The following is a 17,830-nucleotide window of genomic DNA, read 5'->3' as shown; positions in this document are numbered from 1 at the left end:
ATTTATGCAAATAATTGACATTCCATTTATGATACAAATATTCACGCAGGAGCTGTGAGGATGGAATGGAGTAGGGATGCTGCTGGGGAGGAGGAAGAAAAGAGAGAGATGGAAAAAAGAAAGAAGAGGAGGAAGAGCAAAGATGTGAGGGACGGAGAAGATGATGTGGAGAGAGAGACAGAGAGAATAGAAGAAGAAGAAGAGAGAGAGAGGATGGGGCGTAGCATGAGGAATGGGGGTTGAGTTCTCCTTTTTTTTTGAATACCGCTTGTCACAGCGGTGACACAGCAAGGTGACGGAATGGCCGGGAGGGACGAAATCTGCAATGGTAACCAAAAAACAAGAAAAACTGGAAAATGAGAGAAAAAAAAGTTGATGGACAGGGTTCTCAAGTTCTGGAGCATGCGGCTTCTGTATGATGTGGAATGAAAGCGCTTGCATAGTTCTGCTCACGCAGCATCACAATTCTAGATGATATACATATATTGCTTGTTTTGTAACTGCTTTTCTGTTTTGCAACTGCTTCCCTGTTTTGTAACCGCTTTTGATGAAGTTCTTCAGCCTTTCAACATGAGACCCATCTTCATTTACTACTTGACTTCATTTCATAAAGGTGCTTTATTCATGTCATCAGTATTGAGTGCCTTTGTAGCATTGGGGGATACCATGGAGTGGGAAGACTTACCCAACTGTAAGTACCCAGAATGTATTTGGGTTTTTCCATGAAGTTGGGGCAAAGTTTGTTACATAAACATCAAAATTCCAAAGTGAGTAATTTTTTTTTTCTTACAAGTGTTTTGATACTCCAACGTCCAATCTTCACAGGAACAAAGTCAACTGTTTGATAGAGTATAACTGAAATATGTTGTGATGGATCATTTGCTGTTGTGTTCTATATAAAATCACGATGCTACAGAGACACCAAATTGATCTTATGGATGAAAATTTTCTTTTTTTGTTTGCTGTATGTGAAATGTGGAGGTGGGCAAATAACAAACTATTTATGTTTACTTAACATGGAAAGAGTATGATTCTTTCAGATAATTATATAAAATTTTACTTGGAAATCAAATTTCTAGGATACACAGAATATTCAGTAAATCTTGAATTTATTTCATAAAGTTTTCAATACATTAACAATTTTAAGTGACAAGAAATAATTAACATCACTGATGAAATATAAAAGGGCAAGCATTATGCTAGGTAAAACATTTCAGTCGCAATTATCTCCATTTTTCCTTGGTTTGTGTTCCAAAATGTATTAACTACGCTACACAGACACGACGTGTCTGTGTAGCGTAGTGAGTTTAAGTCTATGGTGTCTTGATTAAGCCTAGTTGTACATATTATCATTCTAATTTGGGTGTATCAGAATAAAAATAACAAATGAGATACATCTTTTTCACCATTTCTGATACTTTTCCCCCCTAAATTGACAAGAACAGTTTAAAAATGATACCTTTTGCTTGAAGCAAAACTTCTGAGCGTCACAGGATATTGAGCAAATCTTGTACATGTATTAATTCATAGAGTTGTCAATACAATAACAATTTCAAATGAGAAGAAATAATTAACAGCACATTTAAACTATACACAGGCAAGCAATATGCTAGGTAAAACATTGCAGCTGCAGTTGTCTCCATTTCCCCCTGGTTTACATACCAAAATGCATTAACTATGCTACACGGACACGACGTGTCTGTGTAGCATAGTGAGTTTACGTAAATGGTGTCTTGATTAGTCTATATGAGTGTATTGGAATGAAAATAACAGATAACATGCATCTGTTTTCATCATTTCTGACTATTTCCCCCAAATTTACAGGAACAGTTTGAATTGAAAATACACAAGACTAGTACTAGTACACGTTAGCATCATGTGCCTTGTACCCCAGTATTTCTTGATTGCACATTGTACTACGTAGTCTGATTGGTGAATCACAGATTTAACATTGCAGACATTTAGAAATACAGAAGCCTATGAAAATAAGCTAGTAATAAGTTCATGCAAAATGAAAGTTAATCATACTTTGGTAACCATGGTTGCTTTGGAAATAGAATCCAGTTCATTCATTGCCACAGATGGAGGATTTTTGATTCCAAACTTTGGCAGTATACACTTATCTGATCAAGCTCATATTGAATGCATGAAATTCTGTAATGTATTGTGCTCTTATTGTATTACAACATGTACACGTGTATATTACTTTTTACAACTGCAAAATATGTACAAACTTGTAAAAAGCACAAATTTGGCACAGGTTAAAAATGCAAAGTATATTTGTAAATTTCATAATGATCTATTAAAGTTTGACAATTTCAAACAACATTATTAAATTGTTAAATTGTTAACAAAGACCATTTCGTTCAATATCTTTTTCTGTGTTGTCTATGATACATGCACTTAATTATGTGCAATGAATTTATTATTGAAGTATTTATGAAAACAAGTAAACTGTGTTCATGAGTCTTTGTGTTCAATTGAACCATAAGAATTACAGAGTAATGAACATCTCATGTTGGACGAACTTTGCAAAACTCCACTGGCTACTGCCACTTATCCTCAAGAACAAGGCCCCTAGAGGTAATCTGCTCGCCAACTTCATTCTTCCACTGGTAAGCAGAGGTTTGGATGAGCCAACCCTTCCTCAAGTTCAAACTTCTCCAACCAGCAAAACAAGCACATCTTTGGCAGGAATAGCCAGGACACCAAAGCAGAAATTAAAAGCAAAAAGACTGTAGAGAAAGAAGAGTAAGCAAGATTGCAAGGTGGTAGTCAAAAAAGACAAAACGTCTCCAAACATCCCCAGAAAAGATCTGACGGTGCCGAGGATGACTTCACCAGCAGCATCCAAGATGAGGACAGCGAAGATGATAGCTGTGATACAGACACGGAGGAGGAGGCAGAGCTCAGTACCAATATCTCAGCCAATAAGACTGACGATGAAGATGACTCTTGTCTTGATGACAGAAGCTGTGCAGGTGAATCATCAACTGGAATTAGAGATGATATGTCGGTTGCAATGAAGTCTGCTTGTTCAAATGGCAAAGATTCAACAACTTCTCATAGTACCCACAGCTCCCCTGATATCAAAATTTTCGGAGAGAACAGTGACGACGATGAGGATTGCCATGGTGAAAATGGTGATGATGAGAATGATGACCTTGATAATGACGAGGATAATGACACTGCTGATGTCCACAATGAAAGCAATGGTGATGACAGCATTTCAGTAGATGATGGAGATAATGAAGATAATGATGATGTCGATGATGATGGTGATAGTGATGACGATGATGCTGATGAAATGTTTTTGAGAATTAGTGACTATGGAGAAGAGGATGAAGACGGAAATGATGAAGTTAGTGATGGTCATGATGAAGATTATGATAATGAAAATGAAGATGATGATAAGAGTACCACTCGTGACAGGCAAATCTTGGGGTCACAAATGATGAAAGAAATCAAACAAGATCTGCTGGAAGAGGAAACATGAAGGAAAGGGGCAAAGTGGTAACGATGACGATGATGGTGATGACACTGATAATGATAGAGATGGAGGAGACAACAGCATGAAATATGACAGCGATGCTGAGGAATGAGACACCAAAACATCACCTGCAGTGAAAGTGGTGAAAATAGAACACACTTTTATAACTGAACTAACCAACATCAAAACCAATCTCTTCAATGCCTGTTTGCTTGTTCCTTTGGAATAAGTACATGATATTACAATATTGAAAACATTTATGATCTGCACATAGTGATCAGTCATGTTCTTAATGACAGAAGATTTATCGTGGAGAGGAAGTTGTTAGAATAAAATCATTGAACAGTTAAGAGTATTTAAACTTCTGCATAAAATTCTACACCCTGCTATACAGAATAGAAAGGCCAAACAATAATACTGTCTTCTGAAAATTTACAATCTAGATTAAGACTGAAATTTTGTCTTTAACACTTTCATTTTTGTTTTTAACAATTGCCCAATATGGAACAATCAAGACTACAATGTATTCAAACTTCTGGAATAATGAGCTGCATCCGTGACAATTTCATTTCTGCATAAAATTCTTCTACACTCTGCTATGCAGAAAATAAAGACCAAAACAACAATACTGAATACTGGCAATTCACAATCTAGATCGAGTAAATTTGTGCGTTTTAACACTTGGAACAACAATCAAAATGCATTTTATGCATCAATTGACATTTCAGAATTCAGTAACTTAAATAAAAGTTAATTCACAAATGCTATTCTGAATTATAATTAAGTGTACATTCTGAAACCTAAAAACAAGCCTTCTGGAAAACTTGTCATCTAAATATTATTGTACAGGTACAATACATTTTAGGTGAAAACACATGAACATTTCAGTCGATGGACAATGTGTAAAACATTTACTTTAATTCAAGTTCTTTTAAACACAACTCTTCTGGTACACAGTATGCCAATGTTATTACTGCATGGCAGAAAATAATGAACTGCATTAACTCGATCTATTTTATGGCATCATTATCTATGGTGTTCATGGTTTCAAATCCCTGCCAGTTTTTCTTCCAAGAGACCCGAGGTACTAATTTGCCAGCAGTCATGACTGCACAGCACGACTACAATTTTTCAGTTAATGGACAAGCATGAACTTTAATGATCAAACTTTAATGATCAAATACTCTTAAAAACAGCAAAGATTCCAAATGCAATACTTCTCAACATGGAAATAATTATGCATCAGTGGTAAGCAAAGCTGAAATGGGAGATTGTAATGAAGATATTGTCAATTGAACTTGTTTCCAAACTATTCTGAGATGTTCAGTTTATTTGAATATTACACTTCCTGGCAAATTGCTCCTAATCCTGGCCAGCTCATCCTCCGAGAACTCATACATGACTGATCGCTGTACTATGAGTACCTCAGGAGGACTCAATACTCCTACAATGTCATGGATCGGGTGTGTATACGACCTCTCTACCCTGGGCCATGCAAACACGGATGGGTCAGTGGCTTTCTGCTCCATGAACTTCAATACTACGTCGTTTCCAGTAGAATCCAACACCTGTAACAAAAGATAATTTTTCCGGAAAATAATTTAAGGTTGTTTTTTTTTTTTTTTGGAAGGGGGGGGGGGTACGCATTAATGACAAAGATATACTGTGTGTTCCCATAATTCCCCCGTAGTTAGTTCACTACTTTCATGCCGTTTTTCTCAAATACAAATTTGAAGGAGTAAAAAAAAACATATGTATTTCTAGCTCACACTTGTCATGGCACATAAAAACTACTAGTATACCATTCACCTTAAGACTTTTAGGTTTATCAAAAGAAGATACTTACAATAGCCATATACACCACCAGTTCCTGCCCACGAGCCTTGGAGAACTTGACTGCTACAAATTGCCCAGGTGTGATAGTCCTGCAAGCATGGATTGGAAGAAGTTCTTTCAAAATCATATATACCGGTAAGTAATTTGAAAACCAACACTAGAGTTTAGAAACCAAATATATTGTTTTCCTTGTCATTTGAAAGTGTGTAAATTTTTACTATGTTTTTGCCATTACCAACTTCAGATCTCCATTTCTGCATACATTACAAATTTCACTTTATAATGCCAGGTGATGAGGACGAGGGGACTGAGATGGTATTGACATGTGGCTTGGAGAGAAGAGACCCACTGGTTCCAGAGAGTATTGAATATCCCAGTTGTTTGAAGATATTTACATGGGAGATACCGCAATACATGGAGAAAACAACCCCAAGAGTCAGAAGGGCATGTAATATTACCGACATTGACTGGCAGGACAATGTAGACGAGAGCCATCAGGAAGTGAACTGCACAACCCCCAGAGTGGAAAAAATTGACTTCAAATGATTGTGATGACGATGATGAAACTGTAAAGATGAATTGGTATCTTTAACTAACGACTGGAAATATACATGAATTAACCATAGGCCTACCTTTCTTGTATTGTTTCTAGATGGCTTTTTTCAGGGAGACCTGTGCCTGGATCAACCGTCTCTGGATGAGCTGTCTCCTGAAGGCTTCTCTGGCCTGTGTCTGTTGAAGGCTCTTCGAAATTCTGGCCTGCTACAAGAGAGATTTTCTTGTGTGGGTTGACATACAGTGAATTGTAGCAAGTTTCGTGTCCACCGCTGCGACAAGATGGGCAGAAGCAAGACAAGTTACACGCTGCAATCACATTTGGTTGAACCGATATGATGCTATGCAACTGCCGGGTTCCAGGTACTGTTTTAGTTGGATGTCTGTTTGTGCTTCTGTCAATGTTGGGTACCCAAAATGCTGTTCGTTCGAAGTGCTCGCAGCCATTGGTTTCTTCTTCCCCTGTTTGAGTAAGGTTGTCTCTCACGAATGTGAAGAAGTCATGTGCATCACTTATTACAGCTGTCCTCGACAACACTGCATCAGTAGCTTGCCTCTTGATTGTCCCACTCTCACCGTCACTCGGACCCTTGCCATGACGTGAGCCGTAGTATTCGTGGCGGAACTCCACTCCATAGTCGGATTTGGCATATGACAGATCGAGGAATGGGCCTTTTGATTTGTATTGTATCCCACATCCGTCGGAAAATCTAACAACTTGGGTGATGGCTTCGGGACCCAGTGTCTTCTTCAGGTGGTCGATGGCAATGGTTGTAAAAGTGCGTACCGCATGATAATCATGAGTTTTGTCATTTGAGATCATCACAAGCGAATGCGTCTTGGGATCTCCGCACTTTGGACAAAGATAAACTGCGATGATTGGATGCAAAGTTGCAGCCTCATATCCCCAGTAAACACTTTGGACTTCATCCTGATATCTGCAGGAAAAGTTCTCGGCGAAATCAAATGTCATCATGCACCAACCTGGTGGTGGATTTTTGGTGAGACCACGAAACTGTGACGACTGCCACGATGCAGTAAAGAGATGTATGGCAAGACTTTCAGCCTCAGTTACCAGCTCACTTACAAGTTCAGCAAGTATTCCATCTTGGGCTTTTAGAACCATCTTTGAAGTCTTCTTGCCATTGGTCTCTGTGGATATTCTTGTCCATCTCTTCCAGTTGACTGGTGTAGTCTGTTTGGCGACCAACTCTTTGATGACTGGATGATCACCAATCTTTTTCACTCCACATTCTTTGCACTTCCTGTTAGTGCATTCCAGATTATGATGTTTCATACCTGTGGGTTTAGGGCACATTGTGACATCAACAAACGAGTGGACATCTTGAAATGGAGACACCAAGTGATTCTTCAGAGCGATATGCTTCAGAGCATCCAGTTTTAATTGCACATTCGTGCAGTATTCACACAGGCAAGCCCGATATTTCATAGCACCACGAAGCTTGATGTGTGATGGTCTTAGTGATGAAAATTTCGAGAAGCCCAGGCAGGTGTTTGGGTGCATCTTCAAAAACTTTGCATGTAGTTTTTGCAATGGCAGTGTGAGGAATCCAACAGGTTTGAGAGTCTTTTTACTGATCAATTTCTTGTCAGGGAGCACCGTTGCATTTTCTTCGTAGAAAGAATGCACTTTCTTGATGATGGCATCTGAAATTCGATGCTTATGAGGTTGCTTGGGCTGCATTTTCAGAAGCTTAGGTGTGATGTGGAATGTTCTGCACATTTTTTTTTGCATGCCGTACTTCTTAGTAATGAGTAAGGCCTTTGCAATGGTATTCTTACGCTTCAGGATTTCTTTCTTGCGAGATTTTCGATCTGTGCTCAAAGTCTGTGAGGTGTTCTTCATCAAGATCGCAGAAACACTGCTGGTACTAGTTATGCCCTTTTTTTTCAGGAGTTCCTTCTTCATCGGAGAGGACTTGTCAATTAGATCTGACACTGTATCTGCAAATATACCAGGTTCTTTTGATAATGCCAATCTTGCCCTCAAAAGGCTCTGCCTACGAGCACCAGATGATCTGGAACCTTCCGCTTCTAATCTTGCCCACTCTCTTCTTAAATATTCTTCCTTTTCTTGCTGTCTTTTCATTGCTTCTTCCTGCTGTGCCTGTAATTCAACTTCTTTCTCTCTGATTTTCTCCTCTCTCTGTCTCATTCGTAATTCTTTCTCTAGCAAACTTGTGGAACGTCTTGCTCTGTCTAGCGCTGCTTGTTCCCTTCTTTTCCTGTTGATTTTTTTTCTCTCACGTCTTGTTAGTTTGGCTCTCTCCTTTCTTTTTTGCTCAGCCCATTTCTTTCTTTTTTGTGTTAAGGCATCCTGATCAGCTCTTGTCCTGCAACGAACCGATTTGTCTTTGTTTTTTTCTTCCTTCTTCTTTGCTCTGTATTGCCTCATTCGTCTAGCATTTTTTTCCCTGTGTGCTTCCAGTGCATCTTTATTTTCTGGTTTTTTTAGATCTTCCATTTTCTTCATCCTCCTTAGTTGTGCTGTCAAGGCCTCACATTGTTTTATGTTCTTGTATCGTTGTGGATACTTTTGTGCCATTTGTTTCCTCCATGTCTTTTTCTGTGACGAGGTAACTTCTTCCTGAGCATGATCATTTTCTTCACGAAAACCTCTTAGTCTCATTACAAAGGGACTTTTCTTTTCGGCTGTCTTCATGCTTAGACCTGTGGTAAAAAAAAAAATTATGACAAAAATAAACCCTATGATACACAGATATGACAAAATCTGAATGACAAAGTAATTGTCTCGGTCCCAAAGTACCGGTACAATTTTAGTGTGCGTTTTATTGCTTTTACAAAATATACCAAATTTCGGTATAACACATTAATTTCACTGCACTCAAGGAGTTTGTTATAAAGCGAATGTACTGTATAAAATTTGTGGTTAAGATAAACCAGAAATTTAAATACATATTATTTTTACCCTCTTGATGAGAATTGGGTATATAGGACTGCTGTTCAAACGAAAATGTTATGCAACGGGATGATATCCAAATTATTAGGCCTATAACCCATATTCTTCTTTTCATTAAAACAAACCTCATGGACTTTATTTTTTCTCTTGCCATAACAAGCACGAAAAAGTTTTCGTAAATCTGAAAACCTTTCAAAATAATTTTGCTTATTATGCCCATGCCATGGCCATAAGCAAAGGCCAAAGGGAAATTTCCTGCCCCCCCCCCCCCCCCCCCCCCCCCCCCCCCCCCGTATAGCTACGCAGGTGGCTGGCCCTGCCCTGTTAAATTGTCATGATCACATCACCGGTCACTTCCCGCGGGGGAGGGGGATGTCTATGTTCATCACACATCACCAGTATGAGTAGGTGGGACTATTACGTGGAAAAATGACAATGTTATTTTATGTGCCAATTTATTCATTTTAACTGACAGTGCAATAAAACATGTTGATTCTAATTTGGCATTCACAATTCATCCTCAATGACGTCGACCCGACACTGTTAGCTGAGTGCAGTGGCTTATTTTTGCTATTTTTAATTTTTTGATAAAGCAAGTTCGAGTTGAAATTGCCCCAGAACAAGGTTAGACCTCTTTACTTTAGTTATGGATTTATTCGTAGTATGATATAAAATTTACGAAAACACATTAGAAATTTCCTCTGAAGTATTCATAATTTGAAGGAAACTACATTTCTAACCCTAAGGTTTGACAATCTTTCCGCGATTTTGTCAAGTCTACGAAAACATACACCGTATCACGATCACGAATCACTCAGTCAAACATGTTCACTTCGTGTACATTTATGTACGAGTTACTGCAACCAGCCCCATACGCATAGCCTTAATGGGGCTGTGGACTGTAGCATTCAGGGTCGTGACTAGATAGTATCGAGGACAAATATCAATTTCAAATTGATAAAATTATTCAATTTGAAGACTTGTCAGTGAAGTTGAAGTATTGACAACAGGGTTCGTGTAACGTTTGCTTCTGTCAATAGTCCCTTTCCGTTCGAATTGACGACTTAATGTGACTCGGTCGAGAGAAACCCGGGAGAGCCACACTGAATTGACGGCCAGCGCATGCGCACAAATTTCAAATCCATTGACTGGATAAGATGTCTATATGTGCGCTTGCGCTGGCCGTCAATTCAGTGTAACTCTCCCAGGTATCTCTCGACCGAGTCACATTAAGTCATCAATTCCAACAGAAAGGGACTATTGACAGAACCAAACATTGCACGAACCCTGTTTTCAATACTTCAACTTCACTAATGAGTCTTCAACTTGAAGAAATTTTTCGATTCTAAGTTGATTTTATTGTCCGCGATACTACGCAGTCATGATCTTGAATGCTACAGTCCGCAGCCCCATTACGCTATGCGTATTGGGCTGCTGGTTGCAGTTATGTAAGAGTTCACGATATTACGCGAGACACTGTGATCTTCTGCGTCTATGTAACGTCGTTCAGCCTAACAACAGTAACATTTATCAGTTTTACCAAGATATAGTTCCTAAAATTGACGTGAAACAAAACAGTTTCTGGATGATGCACGATAAATCATCGAATATACACGTTACCTCCTCGGACGGCCGCCTCCGCTGAGCTCCAGGCATATTTTCCGCTGCTCCAACACACGATGCTACGTTCAGACACGGCATACTGTAGGCTTGACAACGGACGCACCGATCATTGTTCGCCCGCGAAAACAACTTCCATGCAAGGAGTTCGACACCCGGAAGTAACTTGTGAGGCTGGGGATTTATATCTTCCGAGTTGAGCTGTTCGTTCCGAGCAAAAACTGATACGACGCTACGTTTGAAGACGCCGACACGGCGTAAATAATGCCGCTACATTTTCATATTTATTTTGAATTTTAACTGATGTAATTTATACTTCTTTATATCCATGCTTTCACGAGACAACTCTCTCATGTTTTGTTATCGAGTTTTCATTTTTAATAGAGACATTAATGCTGTAGACCATCATAAACATCTAAAAATAACGACGCTACATGTGCTTTTTGCGTAAGACACGGGCGTAGCGTCGTGAACGTAGATTTGCAGAGTGTGTTTTAAACTGATGCGTAGGGCTGTGATAGTGATTCCTATTTCAGTTGATAAAGTATGTTCATAGTGAGAAATGTGAATATAATTTTGATGTGAGATTGTTTTATTTTAAACAAGAAAATTACTCCTAAATTCAAGATCATTTTATGTCACACTTGATCATCAAAAAACAGCAATGGACACCATCACTTAAAAGATTATATTTTTGTGTGTGTGATTCAGGGATCATTCCTCCCAACATACATTGAAACCTCATCATAAGATAAAACAACAAAACACCATTCATAATTTCATTCATAATTATTCTATTGATAATAATACAAATAAGATACACATAATAGCACACTTACGGGGTGACCCAACTTCATGGAATGTGCCATTTGAGAATCCTGTGACAAATTGTGTACAGCTTTTCCACTGATCTCTGTAAACTATACACTGCTGATGAATCTTGACTGGAGTAGACCATTACCGATGAGCGTACGGTTTGATGCACATATTCACTGACCAATGCTATTGGTGATTTTCAAATGTACCTCGGTGTGCAGGGAATGAAAAGGACCACTCTGAATTGCCAGTGTGAGATAGGTGATGCTGGATTTTAATTTGGTAAAGCAGAGCGGAAACGTGATATCCATGCAATGTTCATGTCTAGATATTATGAATAATGTGATAATGAAGAGAACTTGCATATCACTTCTCTGGCTTTGAACACAGATGATGTTGTAGACTGAAGAGCAGAAGGTATTTAATACAGCAACAGTGACTTTTGTGGTGTTTATGTTTTGAGGTAGCAAGATTATACTAAAAATGAGCACTGAATATTAAGTGTTTTGCCATGTGAATGTCATTCTAGCATCTACAATGCAGTTTGCTACCTCAAATAACCTCATCTGCACACTGGGCTATACGGTCCTGTCTCACTTGTTTATCATGATGTAAAATAGTAAAAGAATTCAGATCATTGCTGATAGGTTGCGTTTTGCTCATTGTCCTTTCTCTTTTGCTTCATTAACTTTACCAAATGAACTGGTATGTTTGAGTAATTTTGTCATTGATCAATCTCACTCCAACACTGTCATAATTTGTTATGCCTCTCTGCACCCCCGAGACGTGCCAGAGGCGGTACCTCCCAAGGAAATGTTACACCATTGATTACAAGCCAAGCCATTACTTGTTCAGACCTAGCTTTCCAAATAAGATCTGAAAACAAGCCAGAAAAAAAACCCAACAACAATACAGCAGAAATTATCATTCAAACCAGCGCAGACAGAGAACAGTTTATCTCTGTGCGTGATGCATCTCCAAAACAAAACATCGTGCCCTGTTTTCTCGACGGAAGGGCATCACGCGGTGTTGATGCCTGCATCCAGCCATTAAGAGGGATGGGAGAACTCATTATCAAACACCATGGGGGTCTTCAGCGGCAGATTTAGGCTCAGTGTTACTAAAAATAACAGGAACATGTCTTGTGTAGTGAAGCAAACATAATGACGCCTCTGAGTGAAAGTGCTTGGAATGCATGATTACCTCTTCTTCAGACTTATTATGGAATATTGCGGTATAAATTCTTTAAAAAAAAAAAATTCTAAATCTGCGTATTCACTGTCTGTTGACCGTCCCTGTGATATCGATGGATACATTTCGCCTGTACGCATACAGGTGTCTTCTTTTCCTACCACAGTTGCACATCAGTACATGTACATCCCGCTGGTGAAAGATTTGTTTGTTAAATGCCATTGCTTGTCTAAACAATACTGTCCAGAAAAAGAAAAAATGTTAATCTTGCGATTCTGAGTAGAGAGAAACTGTTGCTACGACTGAAAGTTATTTTCTGCAGGAATTTGGTTTTTGCATGATATTTCAATTATTTGTGCATTAATCCTAGTCATAGGCTGCATTTATCGAAAAAATTTCTCAGGCAGAATCAGGATCCTAAACGCATTTGAGGCATATTCAGGGGTTAGATAAACGCAACTGTGTTTTCAAACGCGTTTGGAAACGCCGTTTTGAAACGCCTTTCAAAGGGTGTCTTGAAACACGTTTGAGGCCACGATCGCTATTCTGTGAGTACATAAACACAATGCCGTTTTGAAACGCGTTTATATCTTAATAACTGAGATTCTTAAGGTCAAATCCCAGCTGTTTCCGGTTGTGCTCTCTACCCATTATTTGTGTGTGACTGAGGAGACGTGTTTGGTGGTATGCAGTTGACTTTTACTTCCCGGGTCAAACAGCGCAAAGCAGCTGCGCAGTGACACCACTCGAATCGTGATTGTATGATGGTTAGATAAACGCAGCTCCCCAATAATCGTGTTTCAAACCACGTTTGCAAACACCGTTCCAAATCCATTTTGAAACGTGATTTTCTTTCTCAAGTTAGATAAATGCAGCCTTGATGAGATAACGGCTCTCTGCATATCATCCCTGTGTGATTACTCTGTTGTTTGGGTTTTTATGTTTGACTTTCTTGAGTATCAAAATCTGATGATGCATCATATCATTTTCTTGCTTTTACAGATGATATGTACACAAGTGCTGCATTGGCTAGAGGACAGGTGATAACTTTGTGGACAACAAGCTTTGATTGTGTTGTGAATAGATGTGTGACACGCTGCGACCAATTTTAGCTCAAGGAACAGGATACGCATTCATGTAAGGTAAGATCTGCACCACAATGCTCAATATATTTTTTTATTTTGTGAGCGCAGTTTAATACAAATGGGCTTGCGGGACTACTAGAATTCAAACTTTTACAAAGTTGGACTAAGTGTTGGATTCATTTTTAGAAATTCTTAGGAATTTTTTTTTTTCCTTTTCTGAATGATGGTTGAGTCTGCAGGTGTAATTAACATGCTAAGTTTGCATCAGCACAAAGTCTTTCTTTCCTCTCATCTATGAATTAGCATGTGGAAGTGCTGCTTCAAGCAACTTCTGCATAAATCAATTCAATAAAATCCACTGAGATCCATTGCTGACGACAAAAAGAATCACACTGAAAATGTGTTTAGTGCCGTACTTGTTGCATACTCTTCTGAATAAACATGAAATGGTGTGTACAATTCTTCTCATATCCCCTCATCCCCACCAAATCTTTCTTAAAAGCCTTTGCATGAAACAGGAGAAAAAGAAATCAGAGAATCTTGCATTTTACCAGGCAAAAATTCGGCTACCACATCACACGGGCGATGATGATGACTTAGGCAGGCCCCTGCGTGGTCATATTTGGCAAAATGATCAAACCCCTGGATATCCAGCCACTTGGAGTAACTGCTCTCGGGCATTCCGACAAGAAAGACCTGGTACACCCATTAGTGGGCTTTGCTGAGCCTCCGATTTGCTTTCACGCATTCCATTTTGCTTCTATATTTGGTTTTGTGTCGCAATTTTCTCTCTTCAAGGGTGTAAAAAAAAAAAAAATGGGATAGAGGCTCGATCATGCGCACACGCACAGGCGAATAACTATGGCACACTTCTGTGCATGCCATTGTTCAACATTAGACAGTTTCGGCAGCTGTGTTTGAATCCGCTAAGTGTTAATACATGTAATGATGCTTCTTTCAAAGCGTTGTTGGCTTTTTAGGAGGAAAATATAAAAAAAAATAGTGGGAAGAGAGCGGGTCAAAAAAAAGGGGGGGGGGGAGAAGTGCAGAACATGAGAGAATAGAAGTGTGTTAGTGATTGATCTGTATAAATTGGTGTGTCAAATTTGATATTTCTGGAGACTTTCTGGCCTGGTAAAAGCTGCCGAATCAATTCATTTGGGCCGAATGGGCAACAGTGCAACTTCGGTGTAAGCATTAGTGATGAATCACCGGCTGAAACACCACCAGAATTGCGAGCGTCCACTTTTATCGTACCAAGTTGAGGTGTGTTGGTGAGAGAAAGTTTAGTAGAGAATGTGTGTGCATATTCATATGTGCATGTATTGTATACATATGTCTGTTGATGCTAGAATTGAAGGAAAAAGTAAAAATCTTTAGTTTCAGTTTCATATCAGTTTATGTTCCATTTTAGGTTATTTTCATTTAAAAAAAAAATACATTGTGGTTGCACAATATACGTTATAATATCATAGTTTGCTTGTCTTTTACATGCACACAGAGCCAAGAAAGTTTTCAAATCTCACAGAAAGAAATATGCCCCCCCCCCCAAAAAAAAAAGTCATTGTTTTGAGGCAAATTAAGGAAGTCCCATTAGATGCCTAGTCATCAATATCGCCATTTGTGAGTTGGGATCAAAGATAGTAGAGATAAGATACGAAGGCGTGCGATAACAATGGACACAAAATGGCTACCCTACATGACGATACAAAAGAGAGCTAAGTACAAACTCAGTACACCTAGGAACATCATTCATTTCCAAAGACAGTGGTATTTTTATTATCTTAAAAAGATTTAAAAATTATAGTTGTAGCTTTTTTTCGATTAAGGGGATTTGTTTGAAGAACGAGATTTTAGAGTAAGAAGGATTATTTCGTGGAGGTAAAAATTTGGCAACAACATGATCTCACAATCAAAACGCTTGCTAAACAACAACAACATCTTCAAAGACAGCGCGTCTCAGGCAAAGACACATCACCTGAGACGTGCTGTCCCTGAAGCCGCTGCTGCTGTTTATCAAGCGTCAAGGCAGCGCGTCTCAGGTGATGTGCGTATACGCTTGAAGACCGCGCGCTGTCCATTTGTTTTGTACAGGATTAGCGCGCACTTTCGTGTCTTATTAGTTAAGCGTCTTTGGTTGGGATGCTTTTATGGCTCAGATGAAGATTAGGAGGGTAGGTTCTCTGAGCAACACACATCTTCGAGTAAGAGCTGAAATATCAGTGATGTTAAAAATGATGCGTACAGTTTGCTCATCACATTGAGTTGGCAACATCATTTATATGTTGTCATGAGATCGAGTCACGTTGTATTGCACTATGCGAGGGCTTGCAAGTTTGCCACTCTTTTTTGGCACCTGGTATGCTGCTGGGATGTCTGAACAAGTCAGACTATAATATGTCACACATTTGTCTATCACACCTTAAGTTGTGCCCCTGGAGAACTTGGTGATGATACTTCTAAGTGAGAGCAGAGATTCAAAAAAAAAAAAAAAAAATGGAAGAAGGAATAGGAGAAAAAAGAATGAGAAGAAGGAACTAAAATACGATCCCAGTTCTGTCAACCTCAGTAATGAAGAGGGATATAGGGTGCAAATGAGCTACTACGATGGGAAAGTCTTGGGGATAGCGAGGTGGTGACAATATTGAGGGATTTCGTCACGAATCCCCCAATCACCATTCCCGAAAAAAGGGTTCCATCCATCCCTCCAACGTCTGATACTGGAGCCTTGAAAGTGCATTGCACTACTGAGCATCCTCCTCCCCAAAAAACTTGATTCCCCTCTGACCCAACGCCCCCAGTTTGAACCCCAAACTCCTCTATCCCTGGGTTGAAAGGAAACAAGGGAAGGGGTAATTATAGCCGATCCAGAAATGAAAGGGTGGAAAAGAAAAGGGAGAAGGGTGGTTTGGCTCTTGCTATCTTGTCTCCTCATTGGTGTCAGGTGGGTGTATGCCATCTACTGGGGGTTAGTCTCCAGATACAGACTCCTTTTGAGATATCTTAGCGATGATTCAAGTTCTGTCGAGGGCGGATGCATATGATAGACTATTGTGTCCGAGGGACCGTAATTTTCAGGTCAGTGATTGTAAGCTGTGTCATATGGATTGGATCGAGAATTTTCCATTTTTTCCCCCCGATCCCAGTCTGTAGTCCAAAATGCTCACTATTGTGTTAGTAGTCGGTGAGCAAACACCATGCTTGTGAATTGATTAGTCTGCATCGGCCAGTCTGTGAACTTCATTAGATTTCTATGTCAGTGTTTCGTCACCTGGGGAAATAAGGCAGGGCTAGTGAATTGATGGGGTGGATGAAGAGGGGGATGGCGTAGGAGATGCGGACCTGTGGAAGGATATGCAAGGAAACACCGACTCCAAAGAAAGTCTCGCAAGGCTTTTCACTGAAATTGTATTCCGTTGATATTAGGAAACTGTGTCAAACTTTCACAACGCCCCAAGCCAGTATTCACAATTAGATTTTACCCCCATTATCACGTCAAATATTGATGCGGTTTGGATGCTGAACGAACTGAACAAAGTGAAAATCAAGTTGTGATAGGACTGTGATAACTTGAGTTATGATTTTTTTCTGTACTTCACGGCACCACTCAATGTAGAATACATTTGACTCTCCCACATTATTTAGAATGTGGTGGAACATAGGTAGCCATCAAATTCACACACACAGGTGTGCACACACACAGACGCACACAAACTTCATAACCATAGCTGTCTAGGACTTCAAAGCAATCAGCTTTCAGACTCTTTTCTTTTTTTTTTTCTCCTATCAACTCCATTGCCCCTTCTCTTCTTCCCACCCCCCCCCCCCTTACTAAAAAAGAGAGATAATGATAATAAAAGAAGAAAGAAACAGTTACACGGAGAAGAAATTTAGTAGAAATTTGAGCCGACTGCTGCGGAGTGCAGTGATCTTTTCATTGGGCTGTTGATGATTGATCACCATCGTAATTCCAGGCCAGCTCTGCAATGTGTTTCCCTTAAGGTGTCACTTTGATGTTAACACCTGTAAAAATATGCTCTGGCCTGTGAATTAGGGGGGAGATTTATCAGTAAATACCTCTACAGGTGAGACAAAGGTGCGGATCTCAGGGTCGGTGGTCTTTCAATCTAGTGATTGGTAGGTGGCATTTTCTTTTTTCTTTCTCCTTACTTTTTTTTTTCTGCATGTCCTGTACCTTGTATTTCCCCCTCCCCTCCCCCACCTTTTTTTTTTCTTTCTTTTTTTAATGGTTTTCAACCTGTAGTTTTAGATCTTTGAGTCTGGAGATGTGGTGAA

The 17,830-nt window shown here is 39.4% G+C and overlaps 2 protein-coding genes across 3 annotated transcripts in view; one reads left to right on the top strand and one right to left on the bottom strand.

Annotated features, from left to right (window-relative positions):
- LOC140243849 (growth factor receptor-bound protein 14-like) overlaps positions 1-17,830 on the top strand; it is a 104,416-nt gene that overhangs the window by 25,076 nt on the left and 61,510 nt on the right. Inside the window, exon 1 of one of the 2 annotated variants that reach the window (XM_072323521.1) lies at positions 13,479-13,591. The exons of the other annotated variant lie outside the window; for it this stretch is intronic. The gene's annotated coding sequence lies outside the window, so the exon portion shown is untranslated. Of the gene's footprint in view, positions 1-13,478; positions 13,592-17,830 lie in introns of those variants that run through there. 2 annotated transcript variants of the gene reach the window in all.
- Positions 4,819-8,057, bottom strand: LOC140243452 (uncharacterized). The gene is made up of 3 exons (XM_072323129.1): positions 5,959-8,057; positions 5,337-5,415; positions 4,819-5,058 (listed from the first exon to the last, which is right to left on the bottom strand). Exons 1-3 carry the CDS (start codon positions 8,055-8,057, stop codon positions 4,819-4,821), a joined length of 2,418 nt encoding a protein of 805 aa, XP_072179230.1.

This window comes from Diadema setosum, chromosome 20 (genome assembly GCF_964275005.1).
Source record: "Diadema setosum chromosome 20, eeDiaSeto1, whole genome shotgun sequence".
Taxonomy (NCBI): domain Eukaryota; kingdom Metazoa; phylum Echinodermata; class Echinoidea; order Diadematoida; family Diadematidae; genus Diadema; species Diadema setosum.
This window is presented reverse-complemented; position numbering and strand designations above follow the sequence as displayed.

What these genes read in the sequence shown, in the direction of transcription:
- LOC140243452 (XM_072323129.1), bottom strand. Translation starts at nt 8,057, where the DNA reads ATGAGACAGAGAGAGGAGAAAATCAGAGAGAAAGAAGTTGAATTACAG. An exon ending in CTAGAAACAATACAAGAAAG is followed by an intron (nt 5,416 to 5,958) that starts GTAGGCCTATGG and finishes CCATGCTTGCAG; the next exon opens with GACTATCACACCTGGGCAAT. An exon ending in TGGTGGTGTATATGGCTATT is followed by an intron (nt 5,059 to 5,336) that starts GTAAGTATCTTC and finishes CTTTTGTTACAG; the next exon opens with GTGTTGGATTCTACTGGAAA.